This window comes from Sardina pilchardus, chromosome 3, assembly GCF_963854185.1.
Source record: "Sardina pilchardus chromosome 3, fSarPil1.1, whole genome shotgun sequence".
NCBI lineage: Eukaryota > Metazoa > Chordata > Actinopteri > Clupeiformes > Clupeidae > Sardina > Sardina pilchardus.
The window spans coordinates 12,544,539-12,563,080 of record NC_084996.1 but is presented as its reverse complement, the minus strand read 5'-3'; the positions used below and the strand labels follow the sequence as shown (position 1 = coordinate 12,563,080).

The 18,542-nt window shown below is 40.5% G+C and overlaps 1 protein-coding gene across 1 annotated transcript; it reads right to left on the bottom strand.

Annotated features, from left to right (window-relative positions):
- Positions 1-341: 341 nt before the first annotated feature.
- Positions 342-7,807, bottom strand: LOC134076712 (UDP-glucuronosyltransferase 2C1-like). The gene is made up of 6 exons (XM_062531905.1): positions 7,024-7,807; positions 5,175-5,323; positions 4,634-4,765; positions 4,316-4,403; positions 4,007-4,226; positions 342-629 (listed from the first exon to the last, which is right to left on the bottom strand). The coding sequence occupies exons 1-6, from the start codon at positions 7,730-7,732 to the stop codon at positions 347-349; spliced, it is 1,581 nt and encodes a 526-aa protein (XP_062387889.1). The 5' UTR covers positions 7,733-7,807; the 3' UTR covers positions 342-346.
- Between the last annotated feature and the right edge of the window lie 10,735 nt (positions 7,808-18,542).

The following is an 18,542-nucleotide window of genomic DNA, read 5'->3' as shown; positions in this document are numbered from 1 at the left end:
GGCTCCTTGTTACAGCAGATGTGAGATGTGTTGCCGGCATCAAATTTGAAATGTGCTATTTTCCATGAAACACTCAAATTGGTCATTTTCAACATTTTGTCTATGTCCTTTTTGCAGCTTAATATGGGTTTACAAGATTTGCAGATTATAACATTCTCTTTTTATTTGCATTTTACATAACATCACAATTTGGGTTGTGTTAGTCACAGACATGAGCAAATTTACTTGCAGTGTTCGATTGCAATCCAACATAGAGGTATTCATATACAGTGCATATTTTTCCATGATACAAACTTTAATGAATATTAGTGGGTTTTAAAAAAAAAAAAAAAAAAAAAAAAAAATGTCATTCTGCTTTCTTTTTTGGGGGACTTTTCCCAAAACACCTCCTGAAGCAGAAGCAACATGATTTTACTACAATAAAAATGAACAGTCCCACTATGGCAAGCAGGAATACAATAACATCCAGAGAATGGTACTGGTACCAGCTGAGGTCGTGGGCCTGGACACGAAGGTGCTTCGCTCCTTTATTGCGCATGACAAACTCGATCCAGAACACGGCCTCATCCAGAGGTTTCATTGGCTGGTCGTGGTGAATCCTGGAGAGCCTCATCATGCTTTCCTTGTATCTAGTGTAAAAAAAAAAAAAGTAAAGTAAGTATTTAGTTATTTTCAGTAAGCTATATACAGTATTGACATTATTGTTGCTATTCTCCTTAATGTAGTATTACCAACTTTTAAATTATTTACTGTTAAATTTAACTATTGTATTGTTATTTGTATGTGGCTTTGGGTAAAAGCATCTGCTAGATACCATAACCAATAACCATAACTGTCAGCAATTGATGGGCATCAACAAAATAACATCATGCCACAACCTCAATAGTATTTTTAAACTACACTGTAAAAAACAACCTATAGAATTTACCCAATTTATCGAAGGTGAGGATTTGCATCTGCTTTGGTTGGGTAAAGTCAATCTATTATTTTGAGTAAAGACTACCTACATACAACAGTTATGAAATACTTAAATAAATTAGGTACAGTTTACCCAAGATTTTTTCAATAAAGTTACTCAAAATAATAGAGTAATATTAACTCTAGATTGTTAGGCATTATTAACCTACTTAATAATTACTAGTAATAATTAGCTAAAATGACTAATTAATTATGAGCCTACCTATTCAGTTAAGTTTTCAGACACAGCAGACTGTATTGAGAAAGTTAACTTGTTTAATCAATCAAATGACAGAGAATATACAAAAAGGATCATACAAAATATTCACAATATAGCCTATTCAAAGAGTTTGCTCAAACAAAAAGTATACTCATACAACTCTGCTTTGTGCTTTATGTGTCTGTGTGCACCTGATCACTTCACAACTGGTTTTCTGAAACATAAGGCTAAATAACAAAACATTCAAAAGAATGTACACAGTTCAGTGCTTCTGCTGTGTGTGTATCCAACAGACGTGTCCAACACCTGCAATGGACAGGACAGACAGGCAATGATTGTTATGTTTGCATGATTCACAACAGAATGTGTACATGGTCATGTTAAACTGACGATAGAAAGCTAGCTAGTTAGCAACCTAATGAAGCTAGCATCGAATATTAGCTTCCAGTGAAGTTTGTTTGAAATTGAGAAGTGAATTAAGTTGTTAGCATACACTGGACAGTTAAGTAAACACAATTCCTTCAAATCCTTGTGCTCAGAAACAAGCAGAACTACATTTGAATGTTAAACGAATATATAAAGTGTAACTGCTAGCGAGTTCGCCCATTGACTTTCAAAGTGTGATGTTAGCATGCTAGCTTTCACCCACAGAGGGGGCGAATTTCTGAACCTTCTAAACGAACGACCGTCCAAACCTATATACAGTCTATGGTCCAAACTTTCTGGTTCAAGCATGCATGCACGTTACCCCGACTACACATTCCCTATGATACACAGCAAAGCAACGTGACAAACAGGAATCAGAGCTTACCTTGAATTCAGCAGCTCCACCATAAGGCCCATTCATGCTCAACGTAAAATACGAATACGGATACGTGTGGAGTGTTTCACACGTTCTTTCCGTTGATTTCGTCCGTACTTTGACATGAAATTGAGGAGCTTACGATTACGGATGAAACGGATGAAACGTTGCAATACCGAACACTACCACAGGAATATCACACGAAAAAGTGGGGGCGCTATGCATTCACACGTAAAATACGGACGGAGGTATGAATACACCACCGGATAGAACGTGCGTACAAAATACGGACGTAAATTGCCATACGTTGAGCATGAATGGGCCAATAAGCAGACAATCAACTGAGCACACGTCCCTCTAACCGTCAAGTATAGAGCAAGAGTCTTTGGGTATATTTTATGATCGTTTATTAGGTAGAATTTGTTACTGTTAAAAGATAGGTAATGTAGGTAGAATTTACCCTTTATTATATATTTCAGTTGCTGATCAATATACGTAAGTACATTTTAACCCATTCGTAGGGATTATAATTACCACCATCCCTTAGGTAGAATTTGTTACTGCTAAAAAATAGGTAATGTAGGTAGAATTTACCCTTTATTATAGATTTCAGTTGCTGATCAATATACGTAAGTAATTTTTAACCCATTCGTAGGGATTATAATTACAACCCTCTAAAATCCTTTTTTACAGTGTACAAAAACACAATAAGTAATATCCACCCTGTGTTCAAAATCAAATTTTAGGTTGCTGGAAATTCATGCACCTTTATTTCATGTTAGTCTGGCTAGTGTCTACCACTTCGCAAATGATACGTGGTCTGGCAACCAGATGTTCATTTTGAATTTTTTCATTTGAAAAATTTGCCCAGATCCGTTCATTGGGCGCCACGGATGTCTTATCAAATGTGTCTGTGCATAGCTCATCCTCGTCTTGCTTTCCCCCGTTCTGTGATTGGTCCCCTATCTCAGGCAAAAATGAGGGCGGTAGTTTCCAGACTGCCTTAGCAGCGTGAATGAAATCGCCACGCAAGGCAGGATGGGAACACCTAGGCTAATTTCATGTAGGAATTTGTTTAAAAATAATGTAGCCAGGTTGCAAAAACAAGAAAAGGAATCCTAGCCTGGCTATCACCAAGCTCAATCTTTTAAGATTGAACATTATGGGGAGTCTGCGCTTTATTTCTACTGCACAACTAGCGTGCAATGGGCATCGTTCAAATGACTCCAGACGCTTGGATAGTCCTTCAACCAATCAGACCAACGATCCGGTGCGTCTTTTGGATAAGCCAGTTCGTGATTGGAGCCAAAGATTGTGGACAGGAAGCAGGGAAGATAGATGTGCATGTTTCCAGCCTGAGCTGTCTGGCAAAATCCAAATTCGCCGGCAGGACAGGCAGGGTTCACCCAGCCTAAGGCATTCCTTGAGGTTCAAGGGCCTTCATTTATTTGGTGGGCAAAGTGCAAAGTCTGTCAGCAATCAAAGTTCTCATGCATGAAATCTGTGGCATGGAGCACTGAGCTGACTCAGCAATGGTTGATCTTCAGTGTCTTGCCCATGATGTTCAACTAGCAAAATGGTTTTGCCTAGTTATTACATTAACTTCAGTTAGATTTAAGACTTTACACTTTGCCAATTAGTTCAAATTAGAGCTCAAACAACTCAACTGAACACAACACGTATGAACTAGAAAAGCACTCCGAGAGCCCAGACCTCCGCCAAGCGGATCACTCCGAAAATTTATCGTTTCTTCCTTGGGTCATTTCAGACCTTTCCTGAAAATGTCATAAAAATCTATCCATAACTGTTTGAGTTATCTTGAGAACAAATAGACAGACAGACAGACAGACAGACCCTGAGGAAAACATAACCTCCTTAGCAGAGGTAATTATGTAGAACAAATGTTGTTAAACTCAACTAAAGCAAAATGAATTGTACTCGTGAATTGTCTCATATCAAGATACATGAGCTGGACCACAACCTCCTGCAATGTTTTCATGAACCAATGCAGACAGAGAGTGACTTACGAGGGATCACTAATCACTGTGTTGAGGGCATCCACCAAATCTTTGCTCTCCATTTCGTTGAAATCCATACTGACAGCCGCTCCTTTCACCCTCATGTGGTTCAGATTATCAGGCTGGTCACCAAACAGGGGGATGCCCACCATGGGCACTCCATGATAGATAGCCTCATAGAGCCCATTGGTGCCACCATGGGTTATGAAGGCTTTGGTCTTGGGATGGCCTTTGTAGTACAACAACATGGTGGGCAGATTAAGATACATCTTTCATCAACACAGTTTCTCGGATGTAACATCTTAGATTAGACTTTACCTAGTAGATCATTTTGGGGAAGCCAGTCATAAAGTCTTGTATTGGAAGCCAGTGTCTCTGGTTTTGCACCACTGTACCTCCACAATACCTACGGCAGGCACATGAAACGTTAAACACATGTCGTGAGTAACTTCACATGGTCCATAATAGCATCCCTGTGACACAGCTTTTCAGGGTTACATTTAATAACTGGACTACCTTTAAAATCACAACCCAAGACATTCAAAAGACATTTGAATATCTTAAGTTTCAGTTACAAATACTATGATGGAAAGTAAAATGTGAACAGAGCAATACATATGTTCAATGTCCATCAACCTTCTGAGGTATTTGTCCAAGTGCAGAGGCTATTGTGTTTGCTCTCTCCATCGTGAGGTTCTTGATCATGGATCCCAAAGAGAACACCACAATACCATCATCCCCAGAACTTTGCACAAACGCCTCCATGTCCTAAGAAACCATACCATAAAAACATTAAAACATTTACTGTTAATATAAATGAATATGAACAAGGAGCTGCAAATACCACTTAGGGGGGTCTCATATAGTGCATATTTATCCATATTAAAACAGGGGTTTACAATATTATTATTATTTTTTATGCCACTCTGCTTTCTTCTTGAGGAGAAGCAATGTCATTTTCCAACAATAAAAAATAACAAATGAAAATGTGAGAATGAATGAATTTATTTGTCCTATGCGGAAAATTGTTCTGTGCCATACAGTACATCTGATACATTTATACAAAGACAGTAGGACAAACAAGACGAAATACAAGACAGGATATACAACAGAAATTCCCTCACCCCACCCACCCCCACCCTACCATACCCCCCACACATGAAGGAGCTGATCTTACCTCTGGAAGAGGCTTTGCCGGCTTGCAGTGCAGGCCTCCAACAAATTTGAAATTGGGGAGAAGAGGTCGGGAGAACTCAAAATCCCAGTAGGTCCTGATCAGCCAAATATCAGCTTTACTAAGGACATCACACAATTTGGTTGGTTTACCTAAAAAAAAGACATAGAAATGGACTTCCGGCTAATTTGTTATCAACTGAATGCAGCAATCGTAAATTGGAAAGATACAGCTAGAAGTTGGCATATTTTGGATTATAAGGACAAAATGACTCTTCAGCAGATCAATTTTTGGAAATGAGCTTCAGTTAAAAGTCCTATTATGGAGACTCGTAGTGTATGTTTCTTACTCCACCCATTCATTCATGGAACCAATCATAGCCTTTGATTGTATTTCCAGGGAAAACCCTGCAATGTATGACATTCATTCATTCATTCAATCAGTGCTAGCCTATAGGAATTCAGTGGGTGTTTTAAAACTATTCTAACACTACTCTCAGTACGCCGACTTCATCGTTCCCTCCACCACCCCTCCAGCCACCACTGACAGCAGTTTAAGTCTTGTCGGCCGTGGCATGCCAACTGGATCTTCTCCCTTTTTCAGCCACCATCATCAGTTGGTCCCTGTCTCAACAAAGGGGGTAGGCTCATCACCCCTGCTTCATACATCAGCAGGAATTGAGATTCGTTCATCCCTGAACGGATTCGAGACAGGGCCTACGCCAAAGATTGTTGTTTATTCTGAACTCTTTCATATACTTGTATTCAAGCTATTCTTTATTGAATATAACTGGGTCTTTCTGGTAGAAATTCAATTCCCAAAGTAAGATCAATGACAAGTCAACTTGTCAACCAGACAAAACAAGTCAACCAGATAATCGAACATTGAATCAAAACAGTATACTATCGAAAATTTCACCCTTATATGTGCCCCTACCTCAGATTTCACTTAAATACTTATTCATAGTCAGCTTGGTGTGCAGGTAAAAGGCAGCCTGGACTCATACGGAGGTGTTGGCAATTGGCCGCATTGCCTCTCAAATATATAGACAAATGTGACTCTCAAGGACAAAATAAACGGGATGTCCAATGTTTCTGCCATGGCCAATAGCAGCACTGATTACACTAAATAAAAGTAGGCTACTGGGCTATGTGTACAGAGGTGTGGCCAAAGTCTACTACATCTGCATGTGTGGTCAAAGGTAACAGCTATGTTATTGAGATTAGATAGCCAGAGCCTTCTATATTGTCATGACACCGGCTACTTTGTGATTATTTTACTCAATTTTCTAATAATAGGTTGGTTTCTAACAAATGTTTTTATATCTTTGCCTCAAGTTCAGACTTATCTGTTTACATGGGGAGAGGAAAGGAAATTAAGTGTAGGCAAAGAAGAGAATGCACAAAAGAGTAACAGAGTGCATTAAGACGGACAGATATACTGTAGAGATAGATAGCCTAGATATAGTTTGGAGTGCTTATGCAGTGAGGACAGGTAACGGCTATATTATTGTGATCAGGTAGCCAACACCGGCTAATTTGCAATTATTTTTCTCTATGAACTAACAGGTTGGTTGCTGACAACTGTTTTTATATCTCCGCCTCACGGTCAGACTTGATCTTGATCTTTTTATGTGGGGAGAGAAAGGAAATAAAGTGTAGGCAGAGAAGAGAGAGTGCAATTTAGAGGGACAGATATACTGTAGAGACAGATAGCCTAGATAGTTTGGAGTACTTATGCAGTGAGGACAGACTATAGAATAGTCAGTCGGTTATGTGGGAGAGATGACAGAAGAAGCTTTCATTGATTTATGTCCAGAATTTCCTAATATTGTCTGTGTTCCGTAACTCACCCGCCAGTTCAGTGTATATTGGGTCCCACTTGAAATATGTCATGACATGGAGCAAAATATCTTGAGATAGGTAAAAAAGAAACATTTTCGTCCTCTGAGCAAAATCCATCTGGTCTGTGTACTGAAAACCAGCTCCTGGCACATAAGAGGGGGGAGTGGGCAGCTGCCCACACTGTCGCTCTATGGCATTTCCAAAGCTGAAGCGCATAGACAGCACAAAGGGCACATCCAGGGTCTGGGCTAGCAGGTCGCCACACATGGACATGGGGTCAAGGAGCACGACCTCATAGCGCTCCTGCTTCAGCTTCTCGATCAGGCCCATTTTCGAGTACAGGATCCTGCACAGTACTTCGTTCTGCTCCACTCCTTTGTCAATGATCTCTTTGAACTTCAGCGATGCCCTCAGGAAGCTGTCATTACGCAGATCATACATCCAGTAACGCAGCATTTCTTGTAAATTTTTTGTGATGTCCGCTTTGGTATACGGAACCTGCAAGATCTCAATGTTGAACCTGGAGGACTTGGTCACAACAGACGGAGTGGCAGTATGAGTGATAATGGTGACAGAATGGCCTCTGTCCACCAGACCGTCCAGGATAACTTTCATGTTGAGCCAGTGGCTGAACTCACCAGGCCACACCAGCACCTTCCCTCCATCACTCCACGCAGCTAGACACAGCAGTGAAATCAGCAATGGCTGCACACGCATAGTGGCTCACCGGCGGCTGCTACAACTGGAAAGGAGCTAAAAAAAAAACAGAGGTTAGCTCCAGTCAGAGTAAATACATGTGATCTGGAATCGGGTGAAACAGGAGTAGCCAGCTAGGAAGCCACTCCCAGAATTACACAACTCTATGCATGTCAACCCATTTCCTGTCATTTAACAAACACCTGTAGGCTTTTAAGTTAGATTAGTGAGATATTACTCTACGAACAGTAAAAAAGTAAAATAAAACAAAATAATAAAAGAAGTTCTGTGGCTAAAAGATGAAGGGGAAGAAGGTATTGTATCTTGTCGAGGCATGTTTTGAGCATACAGTACATGTTTGAAATTAACCTAAATCCTATTCATATTTCCTATGTTATTTATCCAATCTCATAACAATAAGTGCTTCCATAAAGCTAATGATTCAGGGAATCATCTGAGTCATCTCTGAATGCCATTTAACACACTGAACTTTGAACCAGCAGTTATAAACCCAAAGAACTGATCTGTAATGTGATTAAAACTAGATGTACCGCAAAGCGATACACAATATAACTGCCGCTCAGTCCTGCACATTCTCTCCACAAATAACAATCATGCTTTTGTTTCCATCGCCTACTCCATCCCCTACTGCAACTTTTATGTATGTAAATGAGTGTGTGCATGTGTGCGCTTGCTTATGTGTATGAGTGCTTCTCTGTCTATGAGTGTGTGTGTGTGTGTGTCTGCTTGTGTGTGTGTGTTTTATGTGTCTCTATGTGTATATGTTCACTGTGTTCTCTGCCGTCACTGTCACTCCAATATCAGATCTCAGGCACACACTCACACACACATACGCACGCGTGCACACACACACGCACATATACCCAAACACGCACACACACAGGCATACACACAGAGAGAGAGAAAGAGAGAACACACACAGAATACACACCACATAACACACACAGACAGAGTGTGTGTGTGCACTGTGCATCTGTGTGTGTAAGGGTGGGCGTGTTTGTGCATGTGTTTGTGTAATTTTTTATGTACATGTGTGTATGTGCTGGTGTTTGTGTGTAGGTATGTGTCTGTGTGTGTATTTATGTGTGTGTGTGTGTGTGTGTGTGTGTTGTTCCTGCATGTTTGTATGTTTGTTGCACCCAGAGCAACCATTCTCTTTTAAAACATATATATTTGGAAACTAGTTGATTAAAGGTTTCTAATGGTGTCACTTATATGTTTCTAGGACAAAAACTAGCAGAGATTGAGATGTTTGGAACAGTTTTTCAAATCCCCAGGGGGTTAATACCACCATCTACTGGCCGATGCGTATACAGTCCTGAATACGCATAAATCCATTTATTTTATAGCCCCCCATGGATGAAATTCCACAAAACTTGGCATACTCCCAGGGGGTGTCAGGTTAATCATACACAACATGAAATTTGGTGCAGTTAACGTCTCATCTGAAAATATGGGCAATTAAAGCAATATTACATTGCATTTTCAATTTTTACCGTGGGGGTGCAAATCACAAATGACTGGTTATAAGCTAAGTTGATGTGAGCTCTTAAGAACAACATACCATAAACATTTTGTCATCCTCGGCGCCACGGTTCAGGTAGTAATGTAGGAAAAACTGTCATTTTTGAAGCTTGGTGGACATGTTAAGTCATGTTTTGTACAGTATCACTGTTGTAATCTCCATTTTCTTTCTGAACACTGCAGATCCTCTCTAGGGCTTCTTCAACATTAAAGTCTGTACTGGGACTCTCACATCCAAATATTTTGCATGGATCACCAAACCCACCAAATACTGCAGTTATTCATTAATTCCAGAGCTCCTTTTATTATTTACATTATACCATCATCCATATTTATGGTTGTAGGGAATTCTATATTTCTATATAATTACCTATTAATTTAGACTGGCAAACTTAGGAATCAGGTTTTATTCTTTCAAGCAGAGAGGGTAGCATTAGCTTTAGCCTAGTCTGAGGAGGCCATGGGCCCTTGGATTGAACCAAAGACCCATGGCCTGCAGCATGTCTTCCTTCTACAAAAGTCAATCTCTCATTTTCATTCGTCTTCTAATTCATCACATTTATAAACTTTTGAACAAAGGGGACAGGGCGCCAAAAACAAGGCAAGGTCATTGGTTCACTTAGATGGCTTCAGTCACACCCACTCACACCTAGCCACATCTTCTCACTGATTAGATTTACATGTGGAGGGATATCATATATGTCACTATCATCACTTACAGAATATTCCAATACATTCTTACACTAGAATCATTACAATCCTTACACCAAGACTATCATAATGATACCAGACATGAATACATTTACATTTCATGACATATAGATATATATTACATCAAGGTAGAATCATTTGTCTTAGGGCAACTTGGTCTAACATTCAAAGGAATGTTGGCAATTAGCATTTTCACAGGGGGGAAGGGAAAGTCACAACAACATCGTGTTATGGTCAAAGTGAAACAGGCACAGTACTTACAGTACATATACATACATAGAAAGAAAAAAAATCACCGTTTTCAGTCAAATAAATCCTACACTCTTAAAATGAATTAATCAATAAATGTGTCAGTGAATAAACCGGACGTGTTCATAGCTGAATGCCGACCAGCCATAGACTGTACACTGTCGGACTCCAGAGAGCTGCATGCGGAGGTCTCAGCAAAATCGCCGTGGGCGACGTTAACTTTCATAATAACTAGTTACTACATGTTACTGAGCTATAGTTGGTGTAGACTGCATTAACAATATACCACAGACATAATTGTCGATGTTTTAATGGGTCATAAGACATACTGTTTAAGGCTAACTTTTCCTTCTTTTTTTTGGTCTATTTTTTTTATTGGATCAATTTAAGTATACAAACAGTATACAAATGGTATACAATATACAGTTCAACTACGCCAGGGGAATGTATTTTACAAAAATAATAAAGACAATATAAAATAAATAATAAAAGGAAATCATAAAAAACACATTGTAAAGCACAAAGAATGTTAGCGTTTTAATAGCCTTCTTATTATTACTGCAAGAGATTGTTGTTATATATTGTTTCACATCTATACTAAATTCTATCAAATTGGGGCTTTTCCCCTGAAATTTAGACTTATGTATGTAGTATTTCATCAACATTATTAGCAAATTAATCAAGTAGAAATGAGAGGGAAGATTTCTGTCTTCATAAAAACCAAACAAGACATTTTCCCATTTCAAGCTAAATTCTGAAAAAAATAGAATCAATGATAAAACGAGTGAGCTTACTCCACAAAAGTTTTGAATGAGGGCAAAGCCAAAATAAATGGATGATGGTTTCTCTTTCAACCCCACAAAAAGAACAATTGACATTGATGTCTTTTTTTTTTTTTTTTACATTTCTCCATATAAAAATTGGTAGGATAAAATCTATGCAGCAATTTGAAAGATATTTCTTTTAATTTGTTGGTCAAGAAGAATATATGTGGCAAAAGCCAAACTTTATCCCAACAGATATCCCCTACCCAATTGGACCAGTGTGATAAAGAACACGGAGTAGTAATGGGATCTTGTTGGAAAAATGTACAAATAGCTCTGTTTATATTCCCTTGTGGTGAAAGACAAACCTTTCCAATACTTGTGTTACACACACTGCCCAATGTAGGGAGATGTTGACTCACCCCCACTCCTCTAAAGAGTGAAATAATACCTGATGGTATTGCATCAAACACAATTGGGAAGTCCTTTGGAAGAATGGGGATTCCAGCTAACTTTTCCTTCTCTAGCCGTCGGGGTCATCCCTATGTTTCCCATTTTTCCCCAAAAGGGTCCTATGTTCCCCGGTTGCAATACATACAGGGGATCATAGGACCCTTTTTCTGAAAAAGGGTCCTATGTTCCCCAGGACCTTTAAAAAAAAAAAAAAAAAAAAAAAGGGTCCTATGTTCCCCAGTCCCATACTAAGAGGGTAACATAGGACCCTTTTTGGGAACAGTGGGGAACATAGGACCCTTTTTTTTTTTTTTTTAAACAAGGGTCCTATGTTCCCCGGTCCCATACAAAGTGGGGAACATAGGACCCGGGGAACATAGGTACGCTCCCCTAGCCGTCAGCACCGGTTCAGGCAACAAGTCGGTGAGCATCGTGATTGGCTAGTCAGCAGGCGATGCAATGTGCTGATTGGCTCTACACAAACACTGGCAAATTCGCTGATTGGCTCCTTTTTGGCACGTCAAAACACTGCCATAATTCGTGTCTGTAAAAAAGTTTTGTAGTTCATAGATCCAGTTCGCACACGACAGATAGATGTCTGATGCACTTCTCCCAATTGCTGCTGTTCTACAGTACACACGTTCAAACTAAATCCCTGTGGTTTCACCGGCCAAAATGTCGTTGAATCAACGTCAGTAAACAACGTTGCATTAACGGCAGCTATAACGTTGATTCAACGTGTGCGTGCTAGCTGGGTAGAATGCACAATACACTGAACATGCACTTCATCTTTAACAAGAAAAAAACCCCAACTTATTTTGTGCCATTACCAATTCATCTGTCCACACACCTTTGAGGAAAATAATTTAAAAAAAAATCAAGATTAGAGTGTGGACAACTCACTTCATTTCATATTTTCAATTACTTATTTCCATTCTGTAAGTTAGCGTTAACATTTACGAGCTAACATTGTGTGGCTTATCTTAGATGGTTAAGGCCACACGACAGGCAAAAATGTTGATTCTTCATGATCTGGTCAATTTCGAAATTGTGAGCTTTTTCACTTCAAGACCAGGGAGCTGATCAGGCAGGCGTATGCAGACATTGCCGCAGAGTTGGCAGAGTTGCTGAGGGAAGATGCCGATGCCGTCATTAACATTAGTGTCTCCTTTGATACCTGGCAAAAAAGAGGATTCACCCTGCATTATGGCATTGGTGTCTGTATTGACATCCTTACAGGCCTTGTCATTGACTTTGAAGTTTTGTGTTCATATTGTCACTCCTGTGCCCTAAAGGAGAGTGCCATGAATGCGGGAAAGATTTCAGAGCAGGATTTAAGCAGCTGGAGGCAGTGCTGTAGTACTCGAGTCCGTCTTGGACGGAAAAATGAATGGAAAAGACCTTTCCCATATCCTTAGATCTTCTCACTCAGCGGAACATGATGAGGGCATCATTGGGTTCCCAAAGCTCTCTGAACTCTTTGTGTTCACCCACACCAGCTGGCAGGCCATGGTACACAGACTTTCAGGTCAAGTGGAACAAGATGCCAACAGCAGTTCGAATGGCAGCACTTGGGCAATAAAATAAGACCATCACCAGGGGATAGACAAGCTATCGTGAAGGCAGTGGTGGACCAGATGCTTGAGCACGAGCCAAACCCAACCTGAGCAACTTGTCACAGCATTGTCCGGGGTCATTGGTAAAAATGGAGACCTCCTGGGTGATGGCTGTCACTCTCCACTCCAACAAATCAAAGCAAGAGTGGAGTACATGGACTTCATACTCTGGGTCAGCGACGCAACAAAAAAAGGCCCAGCACTGGGGTGGCAGAGGAAGTTGTGGTCATAGCAAGAGTTGACAGATACAGGTGTGTTAGGTGGTGTCCGACAGAACTTCTTGCTGGAGAGACAGAGGCAACCTTAGATGAAATGAAAAATCAGCTGCGTAACATCTACTCAGAGTAAGGGATTGGTGGGGCAGGGAGAGCTGACTGTTCGACGTCGGAAATCTACATTATCCAGCGGCACTATCTTAATGATATGCCTGCACCTGCCATTTCAGAGATTAGGGAAGAATGGCCATTTCTTTTTTCACACACACGACTTTTCTGTTCTGAGTGATATCCCAATCTGCAGGCCCTGGACACCCGAGGCAGTACGATTATTAGCTTCTGTCAGAAACTCAAACGTTGTGAGAATGTCTTACACTGCACTCAGTTAGATCACTAACAATGGTCAACAAGTGGGTTCACAGTTTAAAGTTGTTGGATATCAAAATCAGAAACATTCTTCTCTTGTAATTCAACATTCCACTTCAATATCTGTTCATTTTAGGTGACGTGATGAATCCAAGAACTTGGATGTTGTCAATTGAAGGGCAAGTGGGACCTGATAGTTGCTTCCTCAATGGGCTGGCAGCAGCTACTTCAACAGTGTTGCCAGGCTTTACTAGGAAATAAGCTACCTGCACCCTGAAAACAAGCCCAAAACAAGTGACCAAAGATACATTTTTTTTAAACAGCCTCTGAACTGGCCAATAACAGAGACAGGTCGTCCGTAAGCTATTAAAAGGCTGTTACAAGATCCCTTTATCGTTGTCAGAGCTGCGTGTACATTTGTGTTTGTGCGTGGAGCATAGGAATTGTATACACTGTCGCACTGGGACTGAAAACCGTCACTTTGTGAAGTTTGCTGATGACACGGTTATTGTCATAGGCAGGCAGCCATGGGGTCAGACCTGGTTTTGTCGGTTAAAGTTGTTTTTTTTTTGCAGAATCTAGTAGACTATGGGTACCTCTTTAAGATTTAAGAGGGTGCCCGGTGATATCCCTTGGGCAATTTTGTATATCAAGCCTTTCTTGTCCTAAGCTTAGCACAGTTGCTGTAAATGAAGGGTGTCAGTCCAAAAAAAGTGACCGAGACATCTACATTTTTTTCTAAATATATCTTGGGAGCAATGTGTTCAAAACGAGTACACATCATAATGCAAAATCGAACAAGGTTATTACCTGGGCTGGCTGGGCAGATATTTACATGGAACTATATTCAGCCTCATCACAGGCGAAGCACCGCTAAATAGGCGCAAAGTTCTCACGCAGCAGCACTTGAATCCCATCCCGTCGAATCTGGAAGTTAGGAGTTGGAGAAGTGCTACAGATGGTACGGGTTGAGAATGCTCCTTTCATTCCCGCACATCGGGACTCCCGAAGCATCGGGAAAACTGCAACCGCAAGGGGGCAACATAGACCGCCCGAGTTTTCGAATGTTTACAGCCTACCTCACAGCTCTCTCACTCGACGTAGCCTATAACTCAGTCAGTCCAGCAGAGATGCCAGAGCAACGTTTTGGTCAACGGAGAGGGAGAGAAATGCTCCGCATATCCGTCTCATTTAATCATTAAAATGAAAGTGATTGGCGAAATTAATCAAACGACGTTTCAATAAACCATTGTTGAAATGAATGAAAATGGTTTTAGAAACCTATAGGCCTATCAGAAGGACTATTTCCTTCAATTCAACCTGAAATAGGCTACTCGAAAGGCAACCTTAGATTAATTCATGAATTCATTACGGTTACAAGACCGCATTTCCGTGAATAGGCTATTATTGTCAACGTCAAGGCGAAGACGAAAGAGATGGACAAGATGGACATTTTGGCAACATTTACATGCTAGGAATACTTAGAAATGTGTAAGCTATTTTAAAACGGAGGCTTGTTCATTTTAACCGGCGACGTTTCAAGTACATCTCCCGAATAAAGCCTATTGAAGTTCACATCCAGCTGTGGCGCATGTGGTTGAAGCATAGGTATCGTATGCCAGCGACCGGGGTTCGAAACCTAGTCGAAGAACCTCTCCGGAACCCATCAAAAGAAAATGCATCGATTTATTAAAAGAAATGAAAGACTTCCTGTTTTGAGATTCTTTTTATGTTTGCGATGTCTGCTGAAAAGAAAAGTTAATATGTTAATTCGTGGTTCAGCGCGCACTCACACACATTTTTACATTGACATAGTGTCGGGCTCAAGTGTCGTGTCGTCCTCAGTGCCGCATATAGGCTATAATGTAGTGACCTGGTTAGACGAGTGTGGGGGAGGGGGAATGATCGCACAAGACAATAATGCTCTTCATGAAATGGATCTCACAGGCGGCTGTCTGTTTTTAAATGTAGCCTACTACACCACTTGCGAAATCGGACGTGGCACATAGCCTAATTATTAGGCTACTGGATAGCAAATCCATAGACTTTGTTCATCCTATATCCTTAAAATGAAAGTGATGACTGGCGAAATTAATCAAACGACGTTTCAATAAACCATTGTTGAAATGAATGAAAATGGTTTTAGAAACCTATAGGCCTATCAGAAGGAAATAGCCTTCAATTCAACCTGAAATAGGCTACTCGAAAGGCAACCTTAGATTAATTCATGAATTCATTAGGCTACGGTTACAAGACCGCATTTCCGTGAATAGCCTAGGCTATTATTGTCAACGTCAAGGCGAAGACGAAAGAGATGGACAAGATGGACATTTTGGCAACATTTACATGCTAGGAATAGCCTACTTAAAATGTGTAGGCCTAAGCTATTTTAAAACGGAGGCTTGTTCATTTTAACCGGCGACGTTCAAGTAGGCTACGGCGACGTTCAAGGACATATGCCGAATAAAGCCTTTCGAAATTCACGTCCTGTTGTGGCGCATGTGGTTGAAGCATAGGTATCGTATGCCAGCGACCGGTGTTCGAAACCCAGTCGAAGAACCTCTCCGGAACCCGTCGAAACAAAATGAATCGATTTATTAAAAGAAATGAGAGATTTCCTGTTTTGAGATTCTTTTTATGTTTGCGATGTCTGCTGAAAAGAAAAGTTAATATGTTAATTCGTGGTTCAGCGCGCACTCAAACACATTTTTACATTGACATAGTGTCGGGCTCAAGTGTCGTCCTCAGTGCCGCATAGGCTATAGGCTATAATGTAGTGAACTGGTTAGACGAGTGTGGGGGAGGGGGAATGATCGCACAAGACAATAATGCTCTTCATGAAATGGATCTCACAGGCGGCTGTCTGTTTTTAAATGTAGCCTACTACACCACTTGCGAAATCGGACGTGGCACATAGCCTAATTATTAGGCTACTGGATAGCAAATCCATAGACTTTGTTCATCCTATATCCTTGGCGGAGATAATAATTAGGCATATCAAATTAAAAGCACACTACGACAGGTATACTTGTGTGATCACGCAACACAAGAGAGCATTTAGCGATGGGACAGTTGTGAATGAGTGCTTAACACCCTGGAGTCTAAATACCCCCGGGGGATTTGAAAAACTGTTCCAAACACACATCTCAATCTCTGCTTTTATCATATTATAGAGACACCATTAGAAGCCTTTAATCAACTCGTTTTCAAATATATAGCCTATGTTTTAAGAGAATATGGCAATGATAATGGCACTTTCTAAAAACAATAAATTCGTAGGATTTGTCCTCTCACCTGCAGCAGGCCCATTCAAAAGCCCATCCACCTAATTTGCATTTGAAAGAGCCAATCACTAAAGTGACACATTTAGTCTAGCCTACTTTATTAGTTTTTTTTGACCCCTCTAATAAATTGCCTATAGTCCTACTACGATAATGGAGGAAGGGCTGCCTAACTGTTCCCCCTAAGAGTTTTTTCATAAGATAAAATGTTTACTCTATTTAAGTTTAGGATTTGGTAGACAAGACAACCTCGGAAAAGTTCTTCAGATAAACAATGTTTTATTGAATTAAAGGAAAGAAAATGTATCGCCAGGGTTTCGGGGCTTGCGAAGGCATTCGTTGATCTTATCGATGCAGTCCTTGCGGCCACTTCTCTCCATCGTAGGAAACTTTCTGCTTAGTGTTGACAAAGGTCTTGACGTTGTGTGGCAGTGCTTGCTTGCCCTTCGATCCATCCCAGTTGGTGGTTTTGCACCAGGCTCTAGTGCTCCTTTGTGGTGATGGCTCTGAAGAGCAGGCATCCGTATCTACCAGTGATGCGCGGGCTGATCCAAATCGAGCGGGCGACCGCGGTCACCCGCGGTCACCCGCGGTTATGGGTCAAGAAAAAATATTTTTAATGATATGCGGGTCATGTTTGGTCGGGTCGGTAAAAAAAATAAATTGTCATTTATATCGTACATAATTGTCTTTAGAAGAAAAAGACATAAGTTGCAGCATTCCCACTGAAACGCGATTCTATCCCCCACATTTTGTCACGAACATGTAGAAATGCACTTGTTGTTTCTGCGTAGACAGACCCTCGGCTACACTTGACATGCAGTTGTGTTCTGTTCTCAGAGCATATGCTTTCTCTGTCTATGATCTGCAGCTTTTATCTCGAACTGCTGGCCTCTACAGAAAGTGGCAGAATCGTCTACTGAGCAGCGAAGTTGCCGATGCAATGCGTGTTTCTCAAGTCTGATAATTTCCAGCAAGATCGAATGGTATTATGGAAAGAAAAATAAACTAAAAGTTTCCCAAATCAGGAAATATTTCTTAATTTAATGTCATCAAGGCATATAGCCTACAATTGGTATGAGCATGCAATATGTGCGTCCTTGCGCAACTTATAGGCCTAGTGGCTCGTTGGAAAGCCCCACGTCTGCTCTTCCCCACGTCGTGCAATAAAGGTTTCATCTCGCTGCAATTTATAATCGCGGAGCAATGGACTTTTGGTCCATTGATGAAGACGTTAATAAAGAGTTTCTTAATAATATTCTATGCCTGCATTTCATGCTTGGGAGAGCTTCAAGGCATTCATGTGAGGAACGGCTGAAACAGAATTTGTATAGGAAAATCCTAGGCTAATTATGTTCAATGTTGAGTCAAACAGCCACATTTTTGGATGAATGCTGACACGGAACAAAAAAAAGGTAGACTAAATGCATGTTTCCCAAATTCTGAGCAATTATAGGCTATATATAATAGGCAATATAGGCTATATTATTGTTTTACATGCATATGAGATACCAATTTTGCATAGCTCAGAACGCGAAGAATAATACGAGGACTGACCATCTCGCCTCTCCGCGTTTCCCCCAATAGGCCTACCATGGCGACAAAGAAATAAATATGATTTGACATTTTAA

Coding starts and splice junctions, on each gene's coding strand:
- LOC134076712 (XM_062531905.1), bottom strand. CDS start 7,732: ATGCGTGTGCAGCCATTGCTGATTTCACTGCTGTGTCTAGCTGCGTGG. Junction 4,766..5,174: donor CGGCAAAGCCTCTTCCAGAG/GTAAGATCAGCT, acceptor ATGGTTTCTTAG/GACATGGAGGCGTTTGTGCA. Junction 630..4,006: donor ACAGTGATTAGTGATCCCTC/GTAAGTCACTCT, acceptor TTTTTACACTAG/ATACAAGGAAAGCATGATGA.